The 23412-nt window shown below is 41.5% G+C and overlaps 2 protein-coding genes and 1 non-coding gene across 7 annotated transcripts in view; 2 read left to right on the top strand and 1 right to left on the bottom strand.

Moving 5' to 3' along the window:
• Window positions 1-23412, bottom strand: part of CTPS2 (CTP synthase 2) — a 114804-nt gene that overhangs the window by 47776 nt on the left and 43616 nt on the right. The gene's annotated exons all lie outside the window — the stretch shown is intronic.
• TRNAG-CCC (transfer RNA glycine (anticodon CCC)) lies at window positions 5411-5483 on the top strand. Its single transcript has one exon. It is a non-coding gene; the product is annotated as a tRNA-Gly (tRNA).
• On the top strand, window positions 8070-12070 carry S100G (S100 calcium binding protein G). The gene is made up of 3 exons (XM_055563101.1): window positions 8070-8104; window positions 8599-8742; window positions 11819-12070. The coding sequence occupies exons 2-3, from the start codon at window positions 8608-8610 to the stop codon at window positions 11921-11923; spliced, it is 240 nt and encodes a 79-aa protein (XP_055419076.1). The 5' UTR covers window positions 8070-8104; window positions 8599-8607; the 3' UTR covers window positions 11924-12070.

The following is a 23412-nucleotide window of genomic DNA, read 5'->3' on the forward strand; positions in this document are numbered from 1 at the left end:
CAGGAAGAGTGGCTTTTTCAGTTATTATTAGCATGCTTGGAATTCAAGGACTGTTCTGGTATAAATCACTGAGAATGGAGTCAAATGACCCAACTAAGAATAGGAATCCTGCCTTACTGCTTGCTTACTTGGGATGAATCTGACAAACACAAGGCCAGAAAACACTTCCCAAAGAGGTATTTCCAAAAGCTAAATGCAGTGGGCACAGGGCTGCCTAAGGGTCTTAAATATTCCTCCAACATAGGGGGAAGTCTGGAAATTCCTGAAAGAGCAATATAAGAATGTTATTTAGATACATGAAGGTAAATATCAAGAGAAACAGCTATAAGAGTTGAGGGTGGTAGAGAGAAGGTGAGGATTACTGGATTTTTTCATTATAGACTTTTTGCAATTGTTGGCTCTTTCAACTTTGAACATAGCATTACTTTAACGAAAATACAAATTGAAGGCCCAAATGGTGAAATATATCATGTAGGACTTCCTTCCACTAGGGTATTTGTTCACATTATCCCCACTGTTTTCATAGCAATAAGTAAGACCTTCTCCTGAAATGATAGCACAGAAAGAAATCCCAAGGTGTAACTGCCATGGTGAACCTCCAATTAAAATATGCTACCATAGAAACTATCAGAGAGGCCAAGAAAATGTTAGAGAAAAGATGGGGGAGCAGATGGAAGTAGCTTTCCAACTCTGAATGATGCTCTGAACAGCACTGAAAGAAGAAAAGCAGAGCAAGAACCGACGGGAGGCCTCATCCAGTGGATGCCCATCACACACTCAGTAGAAGAACGTCCAGGCCAGGCACCAGCTGGGGGGAACTCATACACACCAGAAGGGGACAGCTGGGGAAGGCAGAGAACACAGGGCACTTCTGGCCACGCCTGGCCCAACCATCTGCCTTGCAAAGTTGTCAGGCCATCCTACCAGATCTAAAGATGACAATAAGACTGCCTCTCAGGTTACAGGTGACCTGATTCAACAACAAAATTAAGGAAACCATCTGTGTTCCTGGCATTCCCTCCACAAAAAGCCTGAGAAATAGGAGAACATCACAGTTTCAAAACATATCTTTTATCATTACTGGAGTGGTTCAAGAAAAGGATCTCAGAAATCGTTTAGTTTTAATCCCCAACATTTCCAAAATACCCTAGATTTTGCATCTAAGAGGAAAGGTCTCTACCATTGCAAAAAGGGTCACCTTTGCCCATTCTGAGCATGCCTAAATACAAGCTGTCACATGATCCCCACTATAGCTCCATCCTTTCTTGGAACGGAGCCATAGACCAGAAGAAAAATAAAAAAGGATCAATAAGTAACGAATATTGGTGTTGATAAAGCTTTAGGAGATGTAAAAGTGTCATGTAAGGATAAACATGGCCCTAATTAATCTTTACCAAAGTTTCTGCAGCCCACGATAAAAGTGTAATGGTTTTAAGACTTCAGGAGCCCTGGGTGCCTTACACAAGAAAGTCTAGGGAAGTTAGGCTCCCTTATCAAAAATGAAATTCCTTTTTTTTTTTTTTTTTTTGGCCACACTGCATGGCTTGTGGATCTTAGTTCCCCAACCAGGGATTGAACCCAGGCCCTCAGCAGTGAAAGCACAGAGTCCTAATCACTGGACCACCAAGGAATTCCCAAAGATGGAATTCTTAAATGGCAGTGTGAGAAAGAGTGCAAGCTTTCTGACCTACCTGACAGATCCCTGGTAAGCCCAGCTTCTCCCATGTCCCTGGCCTCTGGACATTTCATCTGGGGACACTCAGGGAGGCTATCTCCCAGCAGATTGTCTCCAGTAGCTAGCCAGCTAAAACAGCCTCCATCATTGCAGATCAAATATAAATCCTCCCATGTGACACTCAGGTTCCACCTCATTCAGGAACCATCTATGCTCTTCCTACATATTCTAACCTGTGGAGAAGGCAATGGCACCCCACTCCAGTACTTTTGCCTGGAAAATCCCATGGATGGAGGAGCCTGGTAGGCTGAAGTCCATGGGGTCGCTAGAGTCGGACACGACTGAGCGACTTCACTTTCAGTTTTCACTCCATGCATTGGAGAAGGAAATGGCAACCCACTCCAGTGTTCTTGCCTGGAGAATCCCAGGGACGGGGAAGCCTGGTGGGCTGCCGTTTCTGGGGTCGCACAGAGTCGGATATGACTGAAGCGACTTGGCAGTAGCAGTAGCAGCAGTGGTTTCTACCTCAGCTTGGACAAGTCCATAGCCAATGGCACCTCTGCTTCCCTCCCCACAGCTCCACTATGTACATATTGCCTCTTCACTACTTCCCCTGAGATGACTTCTCCCCACCATCCCACATGGGCTCCTGCTTTAGGGGCACCCTCCAGTTCTCCTTATCACACCATACTTAATACCAATGTTGTGCTCACCCTATCAGAGAAATGACCTACACATTGTTAATTCATTTCAAGTAAGTGGTAGACTGAATAATGGCTTCCCAAAGACATCCAAGTCCATGTCCACAGAAACTATGAATATGTTGTCTTCCATGGCAAAAGGGACTTTGCAAGCCTGCTTAAATTAAGGCTTTTGAGATGGGAAGACTATCTGGGGTTATCTGGGTAGGCCCAATGTAACTACAGGGTCTTCATAAGAGGAAGCAGGAGGGTCAGAATCAGAGATGGAGATGTAACAATAAAACAGAGGTCAGAGTGAAAGGGAGAGAGGGAGGTTGGAAGAGGCCACGTGGCTGGCTTTAAAAATGGAGGAAAGGGCCATGAGCAGGCAGTCTCTAGATGCTGGAAAAGGCAAAGAAATAGATTTTCCCCTAGAGCCACCAGAAGAAATGCAACTCTACCACCCACTTCTGAGCTCCAGACCTGTAAAAAAAAGTAAAGTTGTCACTACATTGGTGGTAATCTGTAACAGCAGTGATAGGAATCTAACATAGTCCTTTACTGGATACAACTTTAACCTCTTCAATCATTTCATATATGCATCTCCTCTCAGAAACTAAAGTATGGTGTTCTCACACACAAGGACTAGATCTTCTTCTTTAGCTCCACCAGAGTTTAGCACAGTGTCAGGTTCGGATCAAGCATTCCATCATTAAATCTCCCTGGATTTTAATTAAAAATTAACAGAGGAAGCCCACGGACTGGTCAGTGAGCCTACATGGAGTAGAGAGTCTCTGAGACCAAGTTGCAGACAGAAGGGGAGGGGCAGTGGCCTGTTCTGAAGCTGAGGCACACTGCACCCAAGCCCAACTCTCACCTGATACACATGATACAGGGCCAGCACTTCCCTGCAGCCTCAGGGCAGCGTGAGGATGGAATCTACAATGGTGAAAGTATTGAGCAGTCTTAGAAATATGTACATATTTTCCAGCTTTTGAAATCTGGTTTTTTCCATCAGTAAAGAAGGTCTATGTTATTTACACCAGGAAAAGAAGACTCATACCTTCCAGGTGTGATTATGACACAAGTCTAAGTCCTACCTCTGGGCCTCACACTAACATTGTTGATCAGCTGTCCTCACAGAAACCTACTCCTGGGACCGGGCAGGTGGCATGGTGGCTGAGAGTGCAGCCTGACCTCGGACTTGAATTCCAACTCTGCCAGTTCCCAGTGATGTGCGATCTTGACTGGGTCCTTGCCCATCTCCATACATGAGCATCCACTCCACAGGGATGCTGTAGAACTTCTGGAGCTAACAGGTCATGTGTGGAGGCAGCTTCCCTGGTGGCTCAGTGGTAAAGAATCCACCTGCCAATGCATAAGACATGGGTTCAATCCCTGGTCCAGGAAGATCCTACGTGCCGTGGAGCAACTAAGTCCATGTGACACAACTAGGGGGCCTGTGCTCTACAGCCACAACTACTGAAGCCCACGAGCCTAGAGCCCGTGTTCAACAACAAGAAAAGCCACTACAATGAGATGTTTGAGCACCACAGCTAGAGAGTAGCCCCCCACTCATTGCAATTACAGAAAAGCCCGTGCAGCAACAAAGATTCAGTAGAACCAAAAAGAAACTAAATAAATAATTTTTTTAATTAAAAAAAAAGTGAAAGTCGCTCAATCATATCCGACTCTTTGCAACCCCGTGGACTCTACAGTCCATGGAATTCTCTAGGCCAGAATACTGGATTGGGTAAGCCGTTCCCTTCTCCGGGGAATCTTCCCAACCCAGAGACCGAACTCGGGTCTCCTGCATTGCAGCCGGGTTCTTTACCAGTTGAGCCACCAGAGAAGCCCAATTGAAAAAAAAAAAGCAGCCTTCAATAGTCATGGGTTAGGAGGAACCCAGGGCAAAGGCTGGAAGTGGAAGGTGAACACCATCATGGAGGTGTGTAGAGGGCTCCCTTTTATGGACAGCAGTGCTTTGGAAGTCAGGATCTCTTCCAGACCTCAGCATCAAAGACAACATGAACCCAGAGCCAGCACTTCATACCCATTTTGCTATGCGGGGCCCAGAGGTGCTTTCTGAGGCACTGCTGTTGTGGCCTTTGAGTAGAGTAACCTGGCCACCAAAGCCTGTGGTAGCCCAAGCTTGTAAAATAAGTTACTCTCAGCTTTCCTAGGAAAAACTGAAGTCTGTCCAAAGATCAAGCAATTGAACAGTCAGGTGAAATAACCTTTGCCTCTCCATTTTTCCATTACCCATCTTGTGCCTGTCATTTTTTCCGCTTTCTCTGGTTTAAAAATGCACTCTTTTGAACACACCCTGTATTTATCACCCATCTCCATATATTTTTAGTTAATGTTTCATAAGAATATCTATTGGTGGATTTCATGTTTCCCACTTCAGGTTTACCCCCATGCTTGAGTCTACAGGTGAAGAGAAAAATAAGAGACAAGAGAGGTCACTGGCAGAGGTGAGCAAGTAACAATACAAGAGGATCAATGGGGTGTTTTTCCAGTTCTGTGAGCGTTTGCTGTGGTTGTTCAGTTGCTAAGCCGCGTCTGACTCTTTGGCGACCCTATGAACTATAGCCCGCAGGCTCCTCTGTCCATGGGATTTTCCAGGCAAGAACACTAGAGTGGGTTGCCATTTCCTTCTCTAAGGAATCTTCTCGACCCAGGGATCAAACCCACATCTCCTGCATTGGCAGGAGGATTCTTTACCACTGAGCCACCAGAGAAGCCAAGCCCTCCGTTAGCGTTTACTACAAGCCTAACTTCTGACAACAAGCAGCACTGGGCCTGCTTTAATCAGAGGTTCTCCCTTGAAACTAGAGATATGAAGCCTAAAAGATTGTTAACCAATACTGTTTCAAATGTTTTTCTTAGAGTTAGTTTTATATACACACATGCTCACACACGTGTCATATATACAATATGTCATGTGTTATAGATAATATGTATTATGTCATACAATATATACTTGTTAAAATCATATAGATATACTGTTATTAAGATCACATATAATTATTAAAATCATTTCTTTGGGACGTCCCTGGTAGTCCAGGGGCTAAGACTCTGTGCTCCCAATGCAGAGGGCCCAGGTTTGATCCCTGGTCAGGGAAACAGATCCCACGTGCCACAAGGAAAAGATCCCACATGCCACAAGGGGAATGAAGTAAATATTTTAAAAAATCATTTCTTCAATATAGACTCAAGAAATAAAACAATTACCATATTGATTTTAGCTCACAAGTGCTAATTTGAGAGAACAGATGATTTAAGATGCTATATCAACAATTGACGAGATGTGAATACAGGCTGTGACAATGAATGGCACTGTGGTTGTACAGGAGGATGTCTTTGCCCTTAGTAAATAAGATGCTGAGGTATTTAGTGGCTGTCTGGATGTCTGTAACTGATTCTCAAATGGTTGAGGCGGGAAGGGTTGTCCATAGAAAAAGATAGCAAATGTGGAAATGTTAGTAATTAGTAAATCTGAGCGAAAGTTGTGTTGGTATTCATTGACTTTTCCTAAAAATTTTCTGTAGATTTGAATCTTTAAAAAAAAATATGTTATATGAAAAACATATTTCTTTTCATAACCATTCAACAAAAGCCTCCTTCCTCCTAGGTAAAACAGAGCATAAGTATAAAAACCTGAGAAATTCTCTAAAATCTTGATTAAAATACATTACCAAAATCAGAACACTATTTTTTTATATTTACAAGTAAAAGCAAAATGCCTGTCTTTTATTTGGCAAAACGAATACAGTGTTTGAGGTTCAAAAATAAAATAAAATTTAAAAATAAATAAATAAAAAAAAAAGAGAGAGAACTGATAAAAAAAAAAAAAAGAAGTGAGTTAAACACAGTCAGTACTATGCATGGAAGTGTCTCAGTTGCTCAGTCATGTCCAACTCTGCAACCCCATGTCTGTAGTCCGCCAGGCTCTCTTGTCCATGGAATTCTCCTGGCAAGAGTACTGGAGTAGGTTGCCATGCCTTTCTCCAGGGGATCCTCCCAACCCAGGCATCGAACCCACGTCTCCTGCATTGCAGGCAGATGCTCTACCATCTGAGCCACAGGGGACCCCACTGATGCATATCATAGTCAAATAATCTGTAATAAAGGCTAGAATAACATACACAAGACAGCTAAAATGCATGGAATGATCAAGGCTCAGGATTGGTGGGAGCTTTCAAGAAATTCTATACATAAGATTTCACATTTGTTCTTCAAGGTAAATAAGGCCTTAGAATTTTAGAACTGAAAAGCATAGAGAGAAATATAGTGCAATATTTCAATCCTGAATCTGTACATAATATAACAAAGGGTCAGAGAAAAATAAATTAAAAATAGAAAAGGTCCATAAAAGTATGGATGTATACAAGTATTTAAATGCTTGTAAGTGCTTTTAAAGTTGATCTGGAACCCCTTCTTGTGAGTTACAATCAGTATTGGAATAATGTTCCCGGGAAATGTCCTAATTCTTTCATGAAACTCTTTCCAAGAGAAATAAAATTAGTCTCCAATTTTAAATCCTGGCAGTTCCAAAAGTTTTAAGTAATTCCAATTGAATAAAAGTAAGTCAACTGTTTTCACAAGTTTTTAGAATGATTAACAAAATAGATTTGGCAAGGAAAAGCAATGAAGAAATAAAAAGCACATATGGGAACAACAAATAATGAAAAAGTTGAAAAAAAGACCATGCTACTCGGCAATATTGCTTTGCCAAATGAAATCACAAATTACTGTGTATCTTCCCCCAACCCCCACTTCTTAAATCTGCTTCTTGATGATACTTCATTCATTATTATTTAAAAATTTAAGCCGCTTCGGGTGGCAGGGTCTGGGGAAGGGCGGCAGGTGCCATGTCGTAGCCCCAAAGGAGGCAAGAAGCCCCTGAAGCAGCCAAGAAGCAAGACAAGGAGATGGACGAGATAAGGCTTCAAACAGAAACAGAAGGCAGGGTAGAAGAAACTAAAAATAAGAGCTGAAAGCTAAGGCCTCAGGGAAAGGCTCCCTGGTCATGGGTTCCAGAATTAAGAAATCTGGAAAAAAGTAAGCTGTCCCTTGTGTCTGAGGCAATGATGACCCTTAGTTCCATTTCTGTGTAAACATGTGGATTCCTTGCCATAATATCTGTTGCCATCTATAGCTAGAATGAAGTGCTGTCTTGGAAACTATTATACATTTAAGAATAAACTTTGTAATAAATAAATAAATAATAAATAATTTAAGCACCTAATATGCACAAAGAGACTTTAAAGGCTATACATAAATTTTTAAAACTATTTAGTATTTGATCTTTTATTTCAGCATTTTTTTCTTGATGTGCAGAAAATTTTTTTTTTCCAAAACTAAATAGGAAACTAAATTAAAAAAAACCCAACCCTTCATATTTGAGCTTTCTGAAATATGAAGAGTGAGAAAATATCCTAATTCCACTTTGGAGAGAAAATATAATCTAAGGAGTAAAGAATCCAAGCGTACTCTTGGGACTCTGAACCATTAAGTAACCATTGAGGTGGCCCTTTATTGGATCTTGACCTTAATTATGAAGTTCATGCAGTCTTAAGATTGGGTTTCAAAAACCATTAATAATTACCCTTAAATGGCAAACAAAAGGAAAATTTCACAATCAGGGTGGTGTGTCTGTTAAGACTATAAAAGTCACAGGATCCAGCTCAGCTCCTCACACTCCTATTTGGTTCTTCTAGCTGCCTCACTGCTGAACGGCCAGGTAAGTGTGCTTTTAGTACTACCTGTAGCTCCTTCTGCTTCCTTTCAGAATGGTGTGAAAGATCATGGTCTAGAGAAAAAGTGGATTTGTGCCATCTAAAGATATTACCAGTAACTTAAGAGGCTAGAAGCTGTGGTCAGGTTTCTTCAAGACCACAGCCTACAGTGTGCAGATCAGGTACAAGTGAAGAATGTCATAATTACTAGTAAAAGTATTTGACTTCAAAGCCTATCTTCTAACAGATGTACTCTAAGAACAGACATTTCACATACTACCTAAGATGATTATTTTAAAAACACATTCATTAGCAATCACTGGTACATTGCCATTTCCACAGTTCCTACCCTCCTCTCTCCTCCTCCTCTTCCTTTTTATCTCCTCCCCTCCCCTTTTGTTCTCTCTCACCTTGCCCAAAAGCACTCAACTCCTGCTGGCTATCATCAGTATCAAGTACTCTGGCTTTCTGGTAAATTCATTGTTTTCCCAATTTACAGGACACCAAAATGAGTGCCAAAAAGTCTCCAGAAGAACTGAAGGGCATTTTCGAAAAATATGCAGCCAAAGAAGGTGATCCAAACCAACTGTCCAAGGAGGAGCTGAAGCTACTGCTTCAGACGGAATTCCCCAGTTTGCTGAAGGTGAGTGCACCACTGCAGAGTCCACCGACAGGGCAGGGACGGTGGGAGGGGCGGGGAGAAGAGAGGACTCAGGGAGAGGCTAAGGTCCTCGATGATACTGATCAGAGCTCCATTTGGAGCAGAGCACCCAGCAGCCAAGGTGTGGGCATCACCTGAGAGAGGACACTTGAATGCGTGCCTTCCTCCTCTGGGGCAGGCTACATTTCAGACAGCAAGCTCCTAGAAAGAACAGGCTTTGCCATCTGTCGCCCCCAGCCTTGACACACAATTCCCGAGGTGCCCAGTCATAGTAAACAGAAGCCCCGATTGTACTTTTACCAAGATAGGTTTGGAAGACCCCCCAGGTTGCCAAGCAAACATACTAAGTCCTTCAGTCTGGGTTCGGCACCTCTGTGTCAGGCTTTAGGAAAACAAAGAGACCTGTACAATTATAGAAGTTGGACTTGGATGTGCTTCTCTGTTATAGGTAGGATCTCTCAACTAGAACAACACTTACTTGGCAATCTGTTAAGGAAACCAGCTTCATGCTGCCCTCCTGCGACACCCATTTCTATTTCAAAAGCATTTACATTTGTGTTAAGCACCTAAGTTTGTGTTAAAACAACTTTCAGGAAAGGATTACATTTCCCCAGCCATAAAGTTTCTCATCAAAACCATCCCAGAGTTGTCAAAATCAAAACGCATCTAGAGGCAATAAGAAACAGGGAAAAACTGATTCTCTTTGCTCCTATACCCTTTCTTTCCCTTGGAACTAAAAATCATCTTCAAAATGGAAGCAACTGTGCAACTAACTGTTACATTTGACTTGGTCCCTATTTAGCTCTAACTTCAGAATCTGGTTCTCGTATTTTAACCAGAAATGTCCCCTTTGCCAATAAGACGACATGTGAGGTTTCTAGTTTTAGTTGTTGAGGTTTCTGTTTCTAGTACTAAAAAGCGAAGTAGCTGAATTTGATGACCTTATAATCAATTTTCTTACAGTTAAAATGTGAAATAACTTTTTAAAAGTTAAAGGCACTAGCAGAAAAAGAGACTTTCTAATTAAAAACCAACATTTCTGAGAAAGATTTAACTTTTAAAAAAACTCTTAAATTTTTCCAAAAGGAAGAAAAATAATAATAGGAATAATAAAAAAAATTAAGAACAAGAAGAAAAATAATAATCTGACAGGAAAGCCTAGGCAATCTAGTCAAGTTGTTTTTAAAGGTAAGATTGGTGAACTTTTCTGCATTTTTCTATATTTTATGTATTTCCTATAAAAAGCACATGACTTTTCTAATTTGGATAAAGGTAGAATGACTAGTGGTAAGTTGTGAAAAATCTACATATGAAGTCATGTACTGATTGTATTTCCATACAGACTTTTTGTAAAACAGGTGTTGAAGAGCTTACAGTTCGGTCTTGTGAGCATAGCTTAAGTGTCAAATGTCTTTGTAGTAATCTTAGGGGTTAAAACATACCTTGATGTAGAGATTTGCTGCACAACAATGTGAACATACTTAACATTACTGAACTGTATACTTAAAAATAGTTAAGATGGGGTATGTTATGTGTTTTCTACCAGAATTCAAAAAAGTTTTTTGAAGATGACTTACAAACTAAACTGCTATTTCAATAGGTTTCCTGGATACCATTTTGCCAAAGAGACTCCTTACCTTAAATTCAGAGTTGTAATGGCTTTACGATTAGAGTTTTATGGTAGTGAAGGGGCTCAGAACAAGTCTCCCCGAAATATGCCACTTAAGCATGGAGATTATTTTGAACTAAAAGGAATCAAAACCCAGAAAGATTCAGGGAAAGCTCTTTACCTCCCACTCAACTGCCTAAATTTACACTGGAAAGGGGAGCCTGTCCCAGGAAGAGAGCTCTTGCTATAGATTCCTTTTTTCCTTAGAAATGTATAACAGGCTAAACTTTTGTTTTCCAAACATCTCTGCCTTCCTATGAATGGCCTTCCTTCCCTTTGTATCCTTAGCTCAGGATGTTATATAAGCCTCAGTTACCTGGTTGCCCTTTGGGTCTCAAATTTTTATGGGTACCCCATACGTTATATAATTAAACTTGTTTTTCTCCTGTTAATCTGTCTGTGTCAATTTAATCAATAGACCAGCCAAAGAACCCAGCAGGGAAGGAGGGAAATTTTTCCACCCCTACAGCAAAGACAAAATTAAGTCTACTTAAGTCACTCCAACAATACCAGTAGTCAAAAGGGAGTCAGGCTGAACACGATCTGATGTTTTGATAACAAGTTGGGGTTCTCTGAGTGGCTGGTTCTCAGCATCAGCACTGCCCAGGAACTTGTTGGAAATATAGATTCTCAGATCTGACTCCAAGCCCAGTGAACTGGAAGCTCTGGGAGTAAGACCACCAATCACCTTGGGTTTACTAAGGTCAGCAAGCCTGGTGTAAGAACCACTGAGCCAAAGTCACCTTGCGTAGAAGTGGGCTGCAACACAGGATTTGGGGGAAAAAAATGGGATGGTTGCTAATTAAGGGGTTGAGCTCTAGAGTCAATGTTTGAACCCCAATCCCCTTCTTACCAGCTGGGAGCCCTGGGCAAGTTGTCTCAAAGCCTGTTTCCCCATCTGTAATGTGGATCTCCCCTACAAGGCAGATGGGAGAATTACACAGGCTAAGGAAAAGCTTTGTCACAGAGCTGGCCCACAGCAAGCCCCTGGTCATATGCTGGCTCAGCCCTGGAGCTGGATGCCAACCTAGCTCCCAGGGAAACCTTAGAGCAGGGCCCCTCGGCAGCCAAGTGAAGCCCTGGGACTTCTCAAAAGAACGATTTAGATTACAAAGGAAATCAAATATTTTAAAATATACATTATTAATTTCAAAATAATAAATGTGATATAGTTGGTTGGTCTTTTTTAAATGGGGGGGGGTAGCCAGCTCTGTGACACGAAGCAATGCTACAACTAAAGTTTTTTTTTCATCTCTTACTGTCAGTAACATGTGACTGAAAACTCAGTTGCCTTCTTGGAACACAGACACAGTGTCTCTAATTTAATGTGCAGCAGTAACTGATTTGTTTCTCCCCCTTTTCTATTCCCTCTTTTTTGTCTAAAACCAGGGTCCAAGCACCCTCGATGAGCTTTTTGAAGAACTAGACAAGAATGGAGATGGAGAAGTTAGTTTCGAAGAATTCCAGGTGTTGGTGAAAAAGATATCCCAGTGAAGGAAAGAATAAAATATCATTCTCAGTACTGGAAGAAGAGTGCCTGGGATGTGGTCCTACTCTGTACAAAACCACCAATGTCACCACTTAATTCTTTACAATTGTAATGATCCAACACTGAGGTCTAATTACTGAATAAAGAAATCCTCAAACATGTGTCACCTTGTCAAGTACTGACTCCTGTAGCTTACTAGATTTGAAAGTAACCTTAATTTGATGCATCTAATTTACAGATCTATAAAGTAAAAAAAAAGGGGGGGGGCCCAGAATAGTTCCATGATCTTGACCAAGACCACAAAAATGGTGGGAGATACTTGGAAAGAATTCTGATGAATTAAACCAACTGCCTTCCTCCACTTGTCCACCAGAATAACCCTCTCCCTGCTCTCCCTCTGCAGCCACGCAGGGGATCACATCATTCCCAACATCAACTCACATTTCACTCTAGTCAATGGGTAGTAAGAAACAGACTTCACAGAACAGACACTTGTCTTTAAAGTCATCTCCCAGCACCAGCTGTGCCTTTTCAATCACTGATCCTCTGGGGGAGCAGAAGGAACATAGGTCCAGAGAGTCAGTTTTACTCCATGACCAAACAGGTGGCCTTGGTTCTGGTATGTGATGTGAAAAATAAAAAGGACAGGAAGGCAGGGCCCTCCAGATCTGGCATCCTGTGCTGCTGGGATTCTGGGTATCTGAGAAGCAGCTAGCCCTCAAGTTCCACAAGCTGAGTCCAGTTCAGGGGAGGGAGGGAGAGAGTGGGGAACGTGGGAGGAGACTAACTTTCTTCTGCCCCTCATCTGACAGTTAAAATGAGAAAGCCATATGAGTACAAGCTGGTCATGATAGCCCACGACAGTGATGCCATGGAAGCCAGGTTTTTATCCTGACCTCCACTCTCCTCTCCTCAGAAACACCAGCAAATTATCAGTGCTGCACACATTCTCTTTGATCAGCATCTTGACCTTTCTGTTCATTATCACCCTCCTAATGAGCCTCATTAAACATTTTTTTCCCAATCACCCTTCCAATGAACATGAGCTAAAAAAAAATTCTCTGTAAGGACACACACACACAAAAAGGAGTATCAGTGTTTACATGTTAGTTAGTTAGTGTTTACACGTTTAGTCCCCCTAAAACTGAATTCCCCTACTGAGTTTATGATTAACCTATTAAAATCTTCTTTTTCCCAGGGATTCCCTGGCAGTCAAGTGGTTTAACACTTTGCACTTCCACTGCACAGGGTGAAGGTTCAATCCCTGGTTGAGGAACTAAGATCCCACATGCTGAGCAGTGTGGCCAAAAAATTTAAAATAAATAAGTAAAGTTAAAGCAGACATAAATCTTAACAGTGGTAGAACATTTTTAAAAAATCTTTTTTCCCTTTCTCATCCCTTTTGAGCTCAATCCTGTGCTATCTGAACGCTAATCAACCAGAGTCAGAGGACTGCAAGTTCTCCTGTGGATAGCATCCTTAAAGCACTCAGGTTGTTTCTCCAGGGCAAGATGAGCTAAGAGATCATCCCCTCCCCAAGATCAGCTGGCCAAAGACTCAGAAACCTTAGACATCCTGACTTCTGAAACTGTGATTAACAAATGTCACAAGGCAATGATTAACCCCAGTATTCTTTTTTTTTTTTGGCCACACCAAATGGCATGTGGGATCTTAGTTCTCAACCAGGGATTGAACCCAAACCCCATGTAGTGAAAGCGCAGAGTCCTAAGCACTAGAGCACTAGGAAAGGCCCTAACCCCAGCCTCTTTGTTCTTGCCTTTTAAAAGGAAGACCAAGTTGGAGAGGATCTGAGGTTTGTCTCCCACTCCCTTTACTGGCGCCTGCAATAAACCCTTGCTCTTGAGAAACCTGTATGCAGGTCAGGAAGCAACAGTTAGAACTGGACATGGAACAACAGACTGGTTCCAAATAGGAAAAGGAGTACATCAAGGCTGTATATTGTCACCCTGCTTAGTTAACTTATATGCAGAGTACATCATGAGAAACGCTGGGCTGAAAGAAGCACAAGCTGGGGTCAAGATTGCCGGGAGAAATATCAATAACCTCAGATATGCAGATGACACCACCCTTATGGCAGAAAGTGAAGAGGAACTCAAAAGCCTCTTGATGAAAGTGAAAGAGGAGAGTAAAAAAGTTGGCTTAAAGCTCAACATTCAGAAAACGAAGATCATGGCATCCGGTCCCATCACTTCATGGGAAATAGATGGGGAAACAGTGGAAACAGTGTCAGACTTTATTTGGGGGGTGCTCCAAAATCACTGCAGATGGTGACTGCAGCCATGAAATTAAAAGATGCTTACTCCTTGGAAGGAAAGTTATGACCAACCTAGACAGCATATTAAAAAGCAGAGACATTACTTTGTCAACAAAGGTCCTTTTAGTCAAGGCTATGATTTTTCCAGTGGTCATGTATGGATGTGAGAGTTGGACTATAAAGAAAGCTGAGCGCTGAAAAATTGATGCTTTTGAACTGTGGTATTGGAGAAGACTCTTGAGAGTGCCTTGGACTGCAAGGAGATCCAACCAGTCCATCATAAAGGAGATCAGTCCTGGGTATTCATTGGAAGGACTGATGTTGAAGCTGAAACTCCAATACTTTGGCCACCTGATGTGAAGAGCTGACTCATTTGAAAAGACCCTGATGCTGAGAAAGATTAAGGGCAGAAGGAGAAGGGGACGACAGAGGATGAGATGGTTGAAGGGTATCACTGACTCAATGGACATGGGTTTGGGCGGACACCAGGGGTTGGTGATGGACAGGGAGGCCTGGTGTGCTGCGGTTCATGGGGTTGCAAAGAGTCAGACATGACTGAGCGACTGAACTGAACTGAACTGAACTCACAGCAAGTACTTACTGTCAGAATTTGGCTTTCTGTGCAGAGAGCACACAAGCCCTTGCTTTGTTTGAAGGAAAAGACTGGGCAGATGAGGGACAGAGGTGTGAGAACCACTTCTGATTTCATATTTTATTATACATTTTTGATTTTTCAACACTGTGGATGTGTGTCCCATCAAAAAGAATGTGTGCTCAGACACTCAGTTGTGTCCAACTCAGGGATCAAACCCACATGGGACTTTTTGTGACCCCATGGATATAGCATGCCAGACTCCTCTGTCCATGGGATTCTCCAGGCAAGAATACCAGAGTGGGTTGCCATTTCCTTTTCCAGGGGATCTTCCTGACTCAGGAATCAAACCCATGTCTCTTACGTATCCTGCATTGGCAGGGGGATTCTTTACCACTAGCGCCACCTGGGAAGCCCATCAAAAAGAATAAAAGAAAATTTTTAATAAAAAGACAACTTTTGTAAAATACCATATTGCTGCTTTTCATAATGAGCTTCTTTGCATCCTCTTTTTTATTTGGAATAGTCAGAACATACAACTATCTAAATTCTGGGAAATGCATCAGAAGCTATTTCAAAACTCAGAAATTTAACCAGAGAAAAAGAAAAACAAGTTATAACCCTTCCACCAAGAAACAAAGATTTTTATACACCATGAGGGAATGTTTAAAGACAATTTGTATCATTCTAATTCAACACAAGAGCATTCTCATAGCATCAAAAGCCTTAAACAGTTCTAATGACTAATTATACTCCACTGTAGGGATACCCCTTAATGGTCTCAACTATTTCCCCACTGTGGGGCATTAGGATTACTGTCATTTTTGATTCTTCTAACTAATGGTATAGTGAATACCTGTTCACTTCTTTATCAATATATCAGGTTTTCTTAGGAGAATTTCTGAGAAGTAAATGTCTGAGCCAGATGGAATGAATATTTTTATGGTTTGTGAGACCATCTAGTTAATTCCCAAAAAGTTGTATTGATTCATATTTCCACAAACAGGTGGGAGAGCGCCAGCTTCACTCCCCAGACAGCATTCATCAGCTTCATTTTACCTACTTCATTAGTTGCAACAGTGTACATCTTTTATTCATTTATGGTTTTTATAGGAATCTCCCAACCACAGATGGTACCCAAATTACCATGGTTCAGCTTTCCATTTTTCAACTCTAAAATGGCACAAAAGCAATGTGCATTCAGTAGAAACTGTACTTCAATTTTTGAATTTTGATCTCTTCCTGGGCTTACAGTATGCAGTATGATCCTCTCGTGATGCTGGGTGGCAGCAGTCACAGCTTCCAGTCAGCCACACCACCAAGAGGGGAAACAACCAACACACTGACAACCATTCTGCAACCAGACAGCCATTGTTTTTCACTTTCAGTACAGTATTAAATACATTGTGAAACCAAGCAGGCCTCTGAAAGGGCCTCCTGGGTACAAGCCCCTCTGTGTCCCCTGTTTGTTTGTATAAAAAGCTTTCATCTCCTAGGCCTTCCTCAGATTTCAAAGAGAAGATCCAGTTAATGATTAAAGAAGTGGAAAATGCAGAAACGGAAAGCAGTCAAGCAAGGAAAGTAATAATAGCTTAAACAATAGTCACAGGACTCCTAGTTCCCCCTGAAGGGTACAGATAACAATCTGATCCATATCTTTGAGCTGTTCTGCAGAAACTAAGTGGAGGATGTTGAGTACATGCTGACCACAAAAGCACGTAGACCTCAGACTGGTTGGAACCAGAAGACTGATGACTGAGATTCCCGAAACACCATCCTGTTACTTTACCACCAACCAATCAGAAGAATGTCCATGAGCTGATCAGGCACCCTATGACCCTCACCCATAATGTTGGCTTTAAAAACCCTTGCCTAAAGTCACCAGGGAGTTTGGGTCTTTTGAGCACAAGCTGCCCATTCTCCTTGCTTGGAGGCCTGCAAATAAATGCTGTCCCATCCTTCACCACAACCTGGTGTCAGTAGACTGGCTGTGCTGTGCATCAGGCAGGTGGATCCAAGTTTGGTTCAGTAACAATTTAATGAGATTTTCAACACTTTATTATGAGATAGGCTTTGTGTGAGATGGTTTTTCCAACTGTAAGCTAATGTAAGTGTTCTGAACACATTTAAGGCTAAACTATGATGTTCAATAGGTTAGGTGTATTAAAAGCATTTTCAGCTTCCAATACTCAGGGCATAACCCCAGCATAAGTCAAGGAAGATCTTTATTTCCCCACTGAGTTTATGGTTATGTACTGTTTTGTAAAAGATATTCTTTCTCTCATTTGAAGTACCGTTTCAAGTTTGTTATGAGATTGTGACTACTAGGGTATAGATACTATACACTGCCTATTGAGTGTTTGTGGTGATATGGGGGTTCACTCTTTTGTTTGATCAATATGATGCATTAAACTATTTAATTCCCAGGATAAACACACTATCCAGTCATGACTGATTATCCCGTAAATGCTGTTAAATTAGACACTTTGACATTTTATTTAAGGTTTTTTACAACTTTATTAATAATCAACATTAGTCTATAGCTTGGAGTTTCATTTTTTGTTGCACATGCTTTGTTGAGTTCTAATATTTAGGTCATGCTAGCTTCCCATTTTTGTCTATGTTTTCAATCTCAATCACTCCTCACATAGTAAATACACACTATGTCTTTCAATTCCAACATATGTAAAGCACCTACTATAGGCAAGGCATTATACAAGATGCCATAAGATACAAATTTCCAGACCTCTGAGATCCTAAGTCAATGATTCTGGAATTATGCCAGGGAAAGGCTTAATCTAAGAAGTAGTATTTCAACTTGGATTTGTAGGAGCAACAGTAAAAGAGAACTTGCAGGGAAGTTGAAAGAGAGAGAAAACACATCAAATCAACATCATGTTGTTAAGAAGGAAGCCATTTTCGTCTGCCCTTCTAAGATCCTCTGGCTGGTCTAAGAGTTACACTGACATGAGACAGATTAACAGGAGAAAATCAAGCAAAAGTTTAATAACATGAATACATGGGAGAGACCCAGGAAAACTGAGTGACTCACCAAAATGTCCAAAATCCTCACCTTAAATACCAACTTCAACTATAGGCAAGAGGATGTTGAAGGTGAGGAGAGTCAGTTATGGGAGGTGACCAAGAAAAGCACAGTCAACAAGGGTAAGATTGTGATGCAGATTTATGCCCTGCCTGGAGTCTTTTCTTCCCTCTCATCCCTCTGTTTTCCACACTAGTTGCATTTTCCTAAAGCACCCATTTCTATTGGAAAGGCTTTAGCAAGAGTTCAGTATTTGCAAGATATGTCACAGCTGATAGGCATTATTCTTACTCATTCCCTGTTGCCTTCAGGACTAATCCTGACACTAATACTCAAGGATCTCCACAAATTAGCACCAATCTCCTTTATTTCTTTCCACTTCCCTACAGGAGCATTGTGCTTTGCTCACGCTATTTTATGGCCAGATCTTAGACATTCCAGCCTACATATGCCTCCCCTCCTTTCAATGAAGTCTCCCAGCATTTGACAATCTTCCCTTCTTACTTTAACCCACAGTATTTCCCCTGCAAACCCTGAGTTCTTAAGTGTTCAAGGCCTACCTGTGCTGTGTAATACTGTGGCCACTAGATTAAGTGGCTATTGACATTTAAATCAATTAAAATTAAACAAAATTTAAAATTCAGTTCCTTGGCCACTCTAGCTAAATTTCAAATGCTCCATAGCCTGGTGTGGCTAGTGGCTGCCATAAAGGATGGCACAGATCTATAACACTCTCTCATGGCAGAAGTCCTGGTTGTCAGGGCTCGTAGCACTGAGGGTGTAGTCACATTCTGTCCACACATTTGTTTCTACGTTTCACAAGTTTACTTCTTATGTCTCCAACTAAACTGCAAGCAGGGTTGTAGCAGCTGCTCATTTGTAATGCACTATATTTAGGATGGTACTTAAGTGGATGAGCGCCAAATGCACAGTGAGTTTTTTCCTTCTTAATAATCTCCTTTCACTAGAATCCAGTTATTTTTACTGCAAAAAAAAATCTTTCAAGTTGTTGAAATATCTATTCCCAAGGCATTTACCATTGAGCTAAAGGTACAAAAGCTTTAAAATGCATTAGCTTTGAAGTACTCATTTAGTCATCTGGTCATTGTTAAAATTATGGACTACCCTTGTTGATTCACTAATGGGGGCTTACTCCCAAGAAGCCTTAGCCATTAGGCAGCAGCCATCATGCCTAGAAGAATTTTCTTTCCCAGATTGAAAATAGTTACTATGGCCAACCAACAGCCTGATATCAACTCTGAACCTACAGTCCCCACAGAGACAGGATTAAATGACTATTAAACTCCCAGACTGGTCCATAAAAAGATATTTTACCCATAGTATAGCTGTCTTCCTGACAGCTACTTTTATGGGAAAAAACTTCTTTAGCCCAAACTAAGCTCCAAATGACTTCTTTAGGATTGCTTTGTTAGCTGGGAGATGCTCATTATAATGTTCGAAATTAAAGCAGTCCTCAAAGTTATAAAAGTTGCCTGGAAGGTTACTCTAAGTGGCTGTCTGGGTTTTTTAACCCTCTTAATTTGCTTTCCATATGAAATTGTTGAAAAATAAATGAAAGTAGAAAATAATTCAAACAGGGCTGCAACTAAAGGTAGGAAAATGTTATGCATCACTTATGCTTAATATATAACACACCTGAATCCAATTTTTATTATATGTGACTCTATCACAAATCCACTGTGCAGATATAAAATTAATTTTGACTTTGAAAATCCTTGGATCAAAAAGGGGTAAAAGAACTCTAATCAATGATAAATATAACTGAAATAATATCAAATGCCACAATCTCAAGTCTCCGTTTGCATCTGCTTAAAATGATTCACATTTCTCACTTTTCCTCACCAAGACCACCATCCAAGTGTACATGTATGAAAGGAAAATCAACATGGAGTCAGTACTACAAAGAGAACTCTCTAAAATGGAGCTAGGAGGCCGTTAAGGAACTATGACTTATGCACATGTCAGCTTGGATGGAATCTGACCTTTTGACCTGATGAAGTCATCAGAACTGATACTGAACAGGACCCTTTGGGGCTCCTTTTCTGTGTTCCCCTTTCTTGATTACAGGAAATAGGCTTCATTCAGTCTCCATGATTTTCCCAGAGTTCTAGAGAGCAGGTTCAAACAGATGCTAATTAGGGAAGGGAGGGGATGCAGAGAGAGGGCAGAAAGAGTCAAAAGAAACAATAGTGCAGCCTTGGGCAGGGTCCTGGTCCCCCCTCCAGGGATACACAGAACAATATTTTTGAGTTGTTTTACAGATATGGGAACCCCCACCAGTTGGGAGAAGTTAATTGAGTGCTGCCCACAAGCACTAGACCCCAGACCTGATGGAACCAGAAGACTGATGATGCTCCCACTTACCTTACCACCAACCAATCAGAAGACTGCCCACGAGCTGACCTCGCCCTCTTTGAACCATTACTGTAAAACTTTTTACCTCACTGCTCCCCCTAGATCAGAACACAGTTTTGAGGACATCAGCCCACTGTGTCCCCTTTTGCGTGGCAAACCAATAAAGTTACTCTTTTCTACTTTGCCCAAAACTCTGTCTCCAAGATTTAATTCAGTGTTGGGGTACAAAGGCTAGATTCAGCTTCAGAACACCTGCCAGAACTTATTGGACCCCTACCCTAAAACAACTCATGATTCCTCAAGGACAAATATTCTCTGACTCACATCAGAGGCCATCACAATTCTTACCAGGCAACTTTTAACATCTTGGCTTTTTGTCTTTTTAAGCCCTGACTCTTTCTCTTCCTTATAACACACTTTTAGGGTTACCCAAATCTGTGTCTCCCAAATTGGAATTTTTTTTTTGGCCACACCGCACAGCTTGTGGAATCTTAGTTCCCCAACAAGGGATGGAACCCAGGCCCCCGGCAGTGGAAGTGTGGAGTCCTAACCACTGGCAGGGAATTCCCCTGAACTGCAATTCTTAAGATTCCAAAGAAACTCTTATTTGAAATCTCCTGAATTTTCTTTTAGTTGACACAAGTCTGTGTTGATGTGTTTGAATGTGGATTCTGTTTTCAGATTCTCTTTCCACAGCTAATGTAAATTCAAATGTTTAAAGTTACTATTTTCAATAAATAGAAAAGAAATGCTAAAAACGTATGCATATCCACATCCCTAAACATCAGATTGAGATCATTCTTCCTATAGATATATCTCAAAAGTAAAAAATATTCTAAATAAAAACTCTACAATGCCACAAGCTATCTTCTACATGAACTGGAGAGATCTGAAGGCAAATTCAAAGTCAAGGGTGTCAGCAGCATCCATGTGATTGAGACAGAGTCAGAATACAAATCAGCTACAGCTATTTTCCTGGTACGCATCATCTAGAAGGCAGGTAAAGCTACTCTGAAGAAAAGCAGTGACAAACCTAGATAGAGTATTAAAAAACAGAGCCATTACTTTGCCTACAAAGGTTTGTTATAGTCAAAGATATCGTTTTTCCAGTAGTCATGTGCGGATGTGAGAGTTGGACCATAAAGAAGGCTGATTGCCAAAGAACTGATGCCTTCAAACTGTGGTGCTGGAGAAGACTCTTGAGAGTTCCTTGGACAGCAAGGAGATCAAACCAGTCAATCCTAAAAGAAATCAACCCTGAATATTCATTGGAATGACTGATGCTGAAGCTGAAGCTTCAATACCTTGGCCACCTTACATGAAGAACCAACTCATTGGAAAAGACCCTGATGTTGGGAAAGATTGAAGACAGGAAGAGAAGGGGGTGACAGAGGATGAGATGGTTGGATGGCATCACCAATTCAATGGACATGAGTTTGAGCAAACTCCGGGAGACAGTAAAGGACAGGGAATCTTGGTGTGCTGCACTCCATGGGGTCACAAACAGTCAGACACGACTGAGCAACTCAACAACAACAAGTCAGACTTGCTATAGAACCTAAATATTCTGCAAAGTCCAAGAGCCTTCTATTTCACCCTGTGGACTAAGCAGAAGAATGACACAATGAAATAAATTTTACTCATTCTCTCCTGGGACTTCCAGACTCAGAGTCTACCTTCATTCTTAGTAAACCATTTCTCATTTGATGTGTATGAGACGCCTCTTCTTAGATATCCTGTATGCCGGTGTCTCTGTTGATTTAGTAAGCAACCATAAGACTAATCATGCACGCCAAAGGAAGGTCACAGTGGCCCGTGAAGGGGAGCAGAATTCGCCACCTCAAAATATGTCTCTTTGGCATAAAGATTATGGTGGGCTGATTCTTTTTAAGAAACAGCAGAGGAGAAGCTCTAACAACCTAGTGGGAACTTTAAGACTCTGTGCTTCCACTGCAAGAAACTAAGATCCCACATCCCACATGCCCTGAGGCAAAACCAAACCAAATAACATTAATAATAAAAATAAAAACAGAGTTGAAGTTACCCTTTGTCAGAGATATTTGCATTTATAAAGGAAACTTCCATTTGTAAGGGCTTTCCTTGTGGCTCAGCTGGTAAAGAATCTGCCTGCAATGTGGGAGACCTGGATTCAATCCCTGGGTTGGGAAGATCCCCTGGAGAAGGGAAAGGCTACCCACTCCAGTATTCTGGCCTGGAGAATTCCATGGACTCTAGTCCATGGGGTCGCAAAGAGTGGGACATGACTGAGCAACTTTCACTTTCCATTTGTAAGGGTGTCACTGTACCAGGATTTCCCTGCTGGCTCAGATGGTAAAATTGTCTGCCTACAATGCAGGAGACCCAGGTTCGATCCCTGGGTTGGGAAGATCCCCTGGAGAAGGAAATGACAACCCACTCCAGTATTCTTGCCTGGAAAATTCCATGGACAGAGGAGCCTGGTAGGCTACAGTCCATGGGGTCGCAAAGAGTCAGACACGACTGAGCAACTTCACTTTCACTCCCTCACAGTACCAGGAAGAGAAAGATAACTCTAAATCTCTAGAAACTCTTAACAATGGAGAAGGCATGGACTTAAATCTGCATGACAACCTTACCCTTGTTTTCTGTGCTTTTGCCTTGAAAACCTCCCATAAATACCAACATCTTCTTTACTCTTTAGCTGGAGATGGTATTTAAGATGGTGGCTTGGGCCATTCTGGGGAGTTACTCAGGGTTTCCTGAGTACACTGGAGGTATCCATGTTATTAAGCTTCTGCTTGTTCCCCTCCCACCGCCCCCCACCACCCCCGCACCCGCCTCCCCACTGCCAGCCATTAATCTGCCTTTTGTTACAGGGGTCTCAGCCAAAAATCTAGAAAGGTAGAGGGAAAATTATTTTTCTCCCCCACATCCATGAAACAGATTTCAGCTGCAAATATATCCTAAAGGAGGCTCCTGGTTTCCAAATTATTTACTTTTTTAGTGAGAAGGGGCAGAATGGCTATTACCCTCTGTAAGTCACTGTTATTTGCTCAAGTTTAAGAGATTCCTGAGGCTTCCTGGTGCTTGCTACCTGGTGATTCTATTACCTTAGTCTTTTTCTTTAATAAGACTTCTCCCCATCCTCACAAATGCTGGCTCTTAAGGCTATTTTTCTCCAACAAACTGATTGTAGGCCATAAAGATGTTCAGTAGCAATTAGGTTTTA

This window comes from Bubalus kerabau, chromosome X, assembly GCF_029407905.1.
Source record: "Bubalus kerabau isolate K-KA32 ecotype Philippines breed swamp buffalo chromosome X, PCC_UOA_SB_1v2, whole genome shotgun sequence".
Classification (NCBI taxonomy): Eukaryota; Metazoa; Chordata; class Mammalia; order Artiodactyla; family Bovidae; genus Bubalus; species Bubalus kerabau.

Excerpts from the sequence above, each read along its gene's own strand:
- S100G (XM_055563101.1), top strand. The coding sequence starts at position 8,608 with ATGAGTGCCAAAAAGTCTCCAGAAGAACTGAAGGGCATTTTCGAAAAA. Across the intron at positions 8,743-11,818 it reads AATTCCCCAGTTTGCTGAAG|GGTCCAAGCACCCTCGATGA; the intron begins GTGAGTGCACCA and ends GTCTAAAACCAG.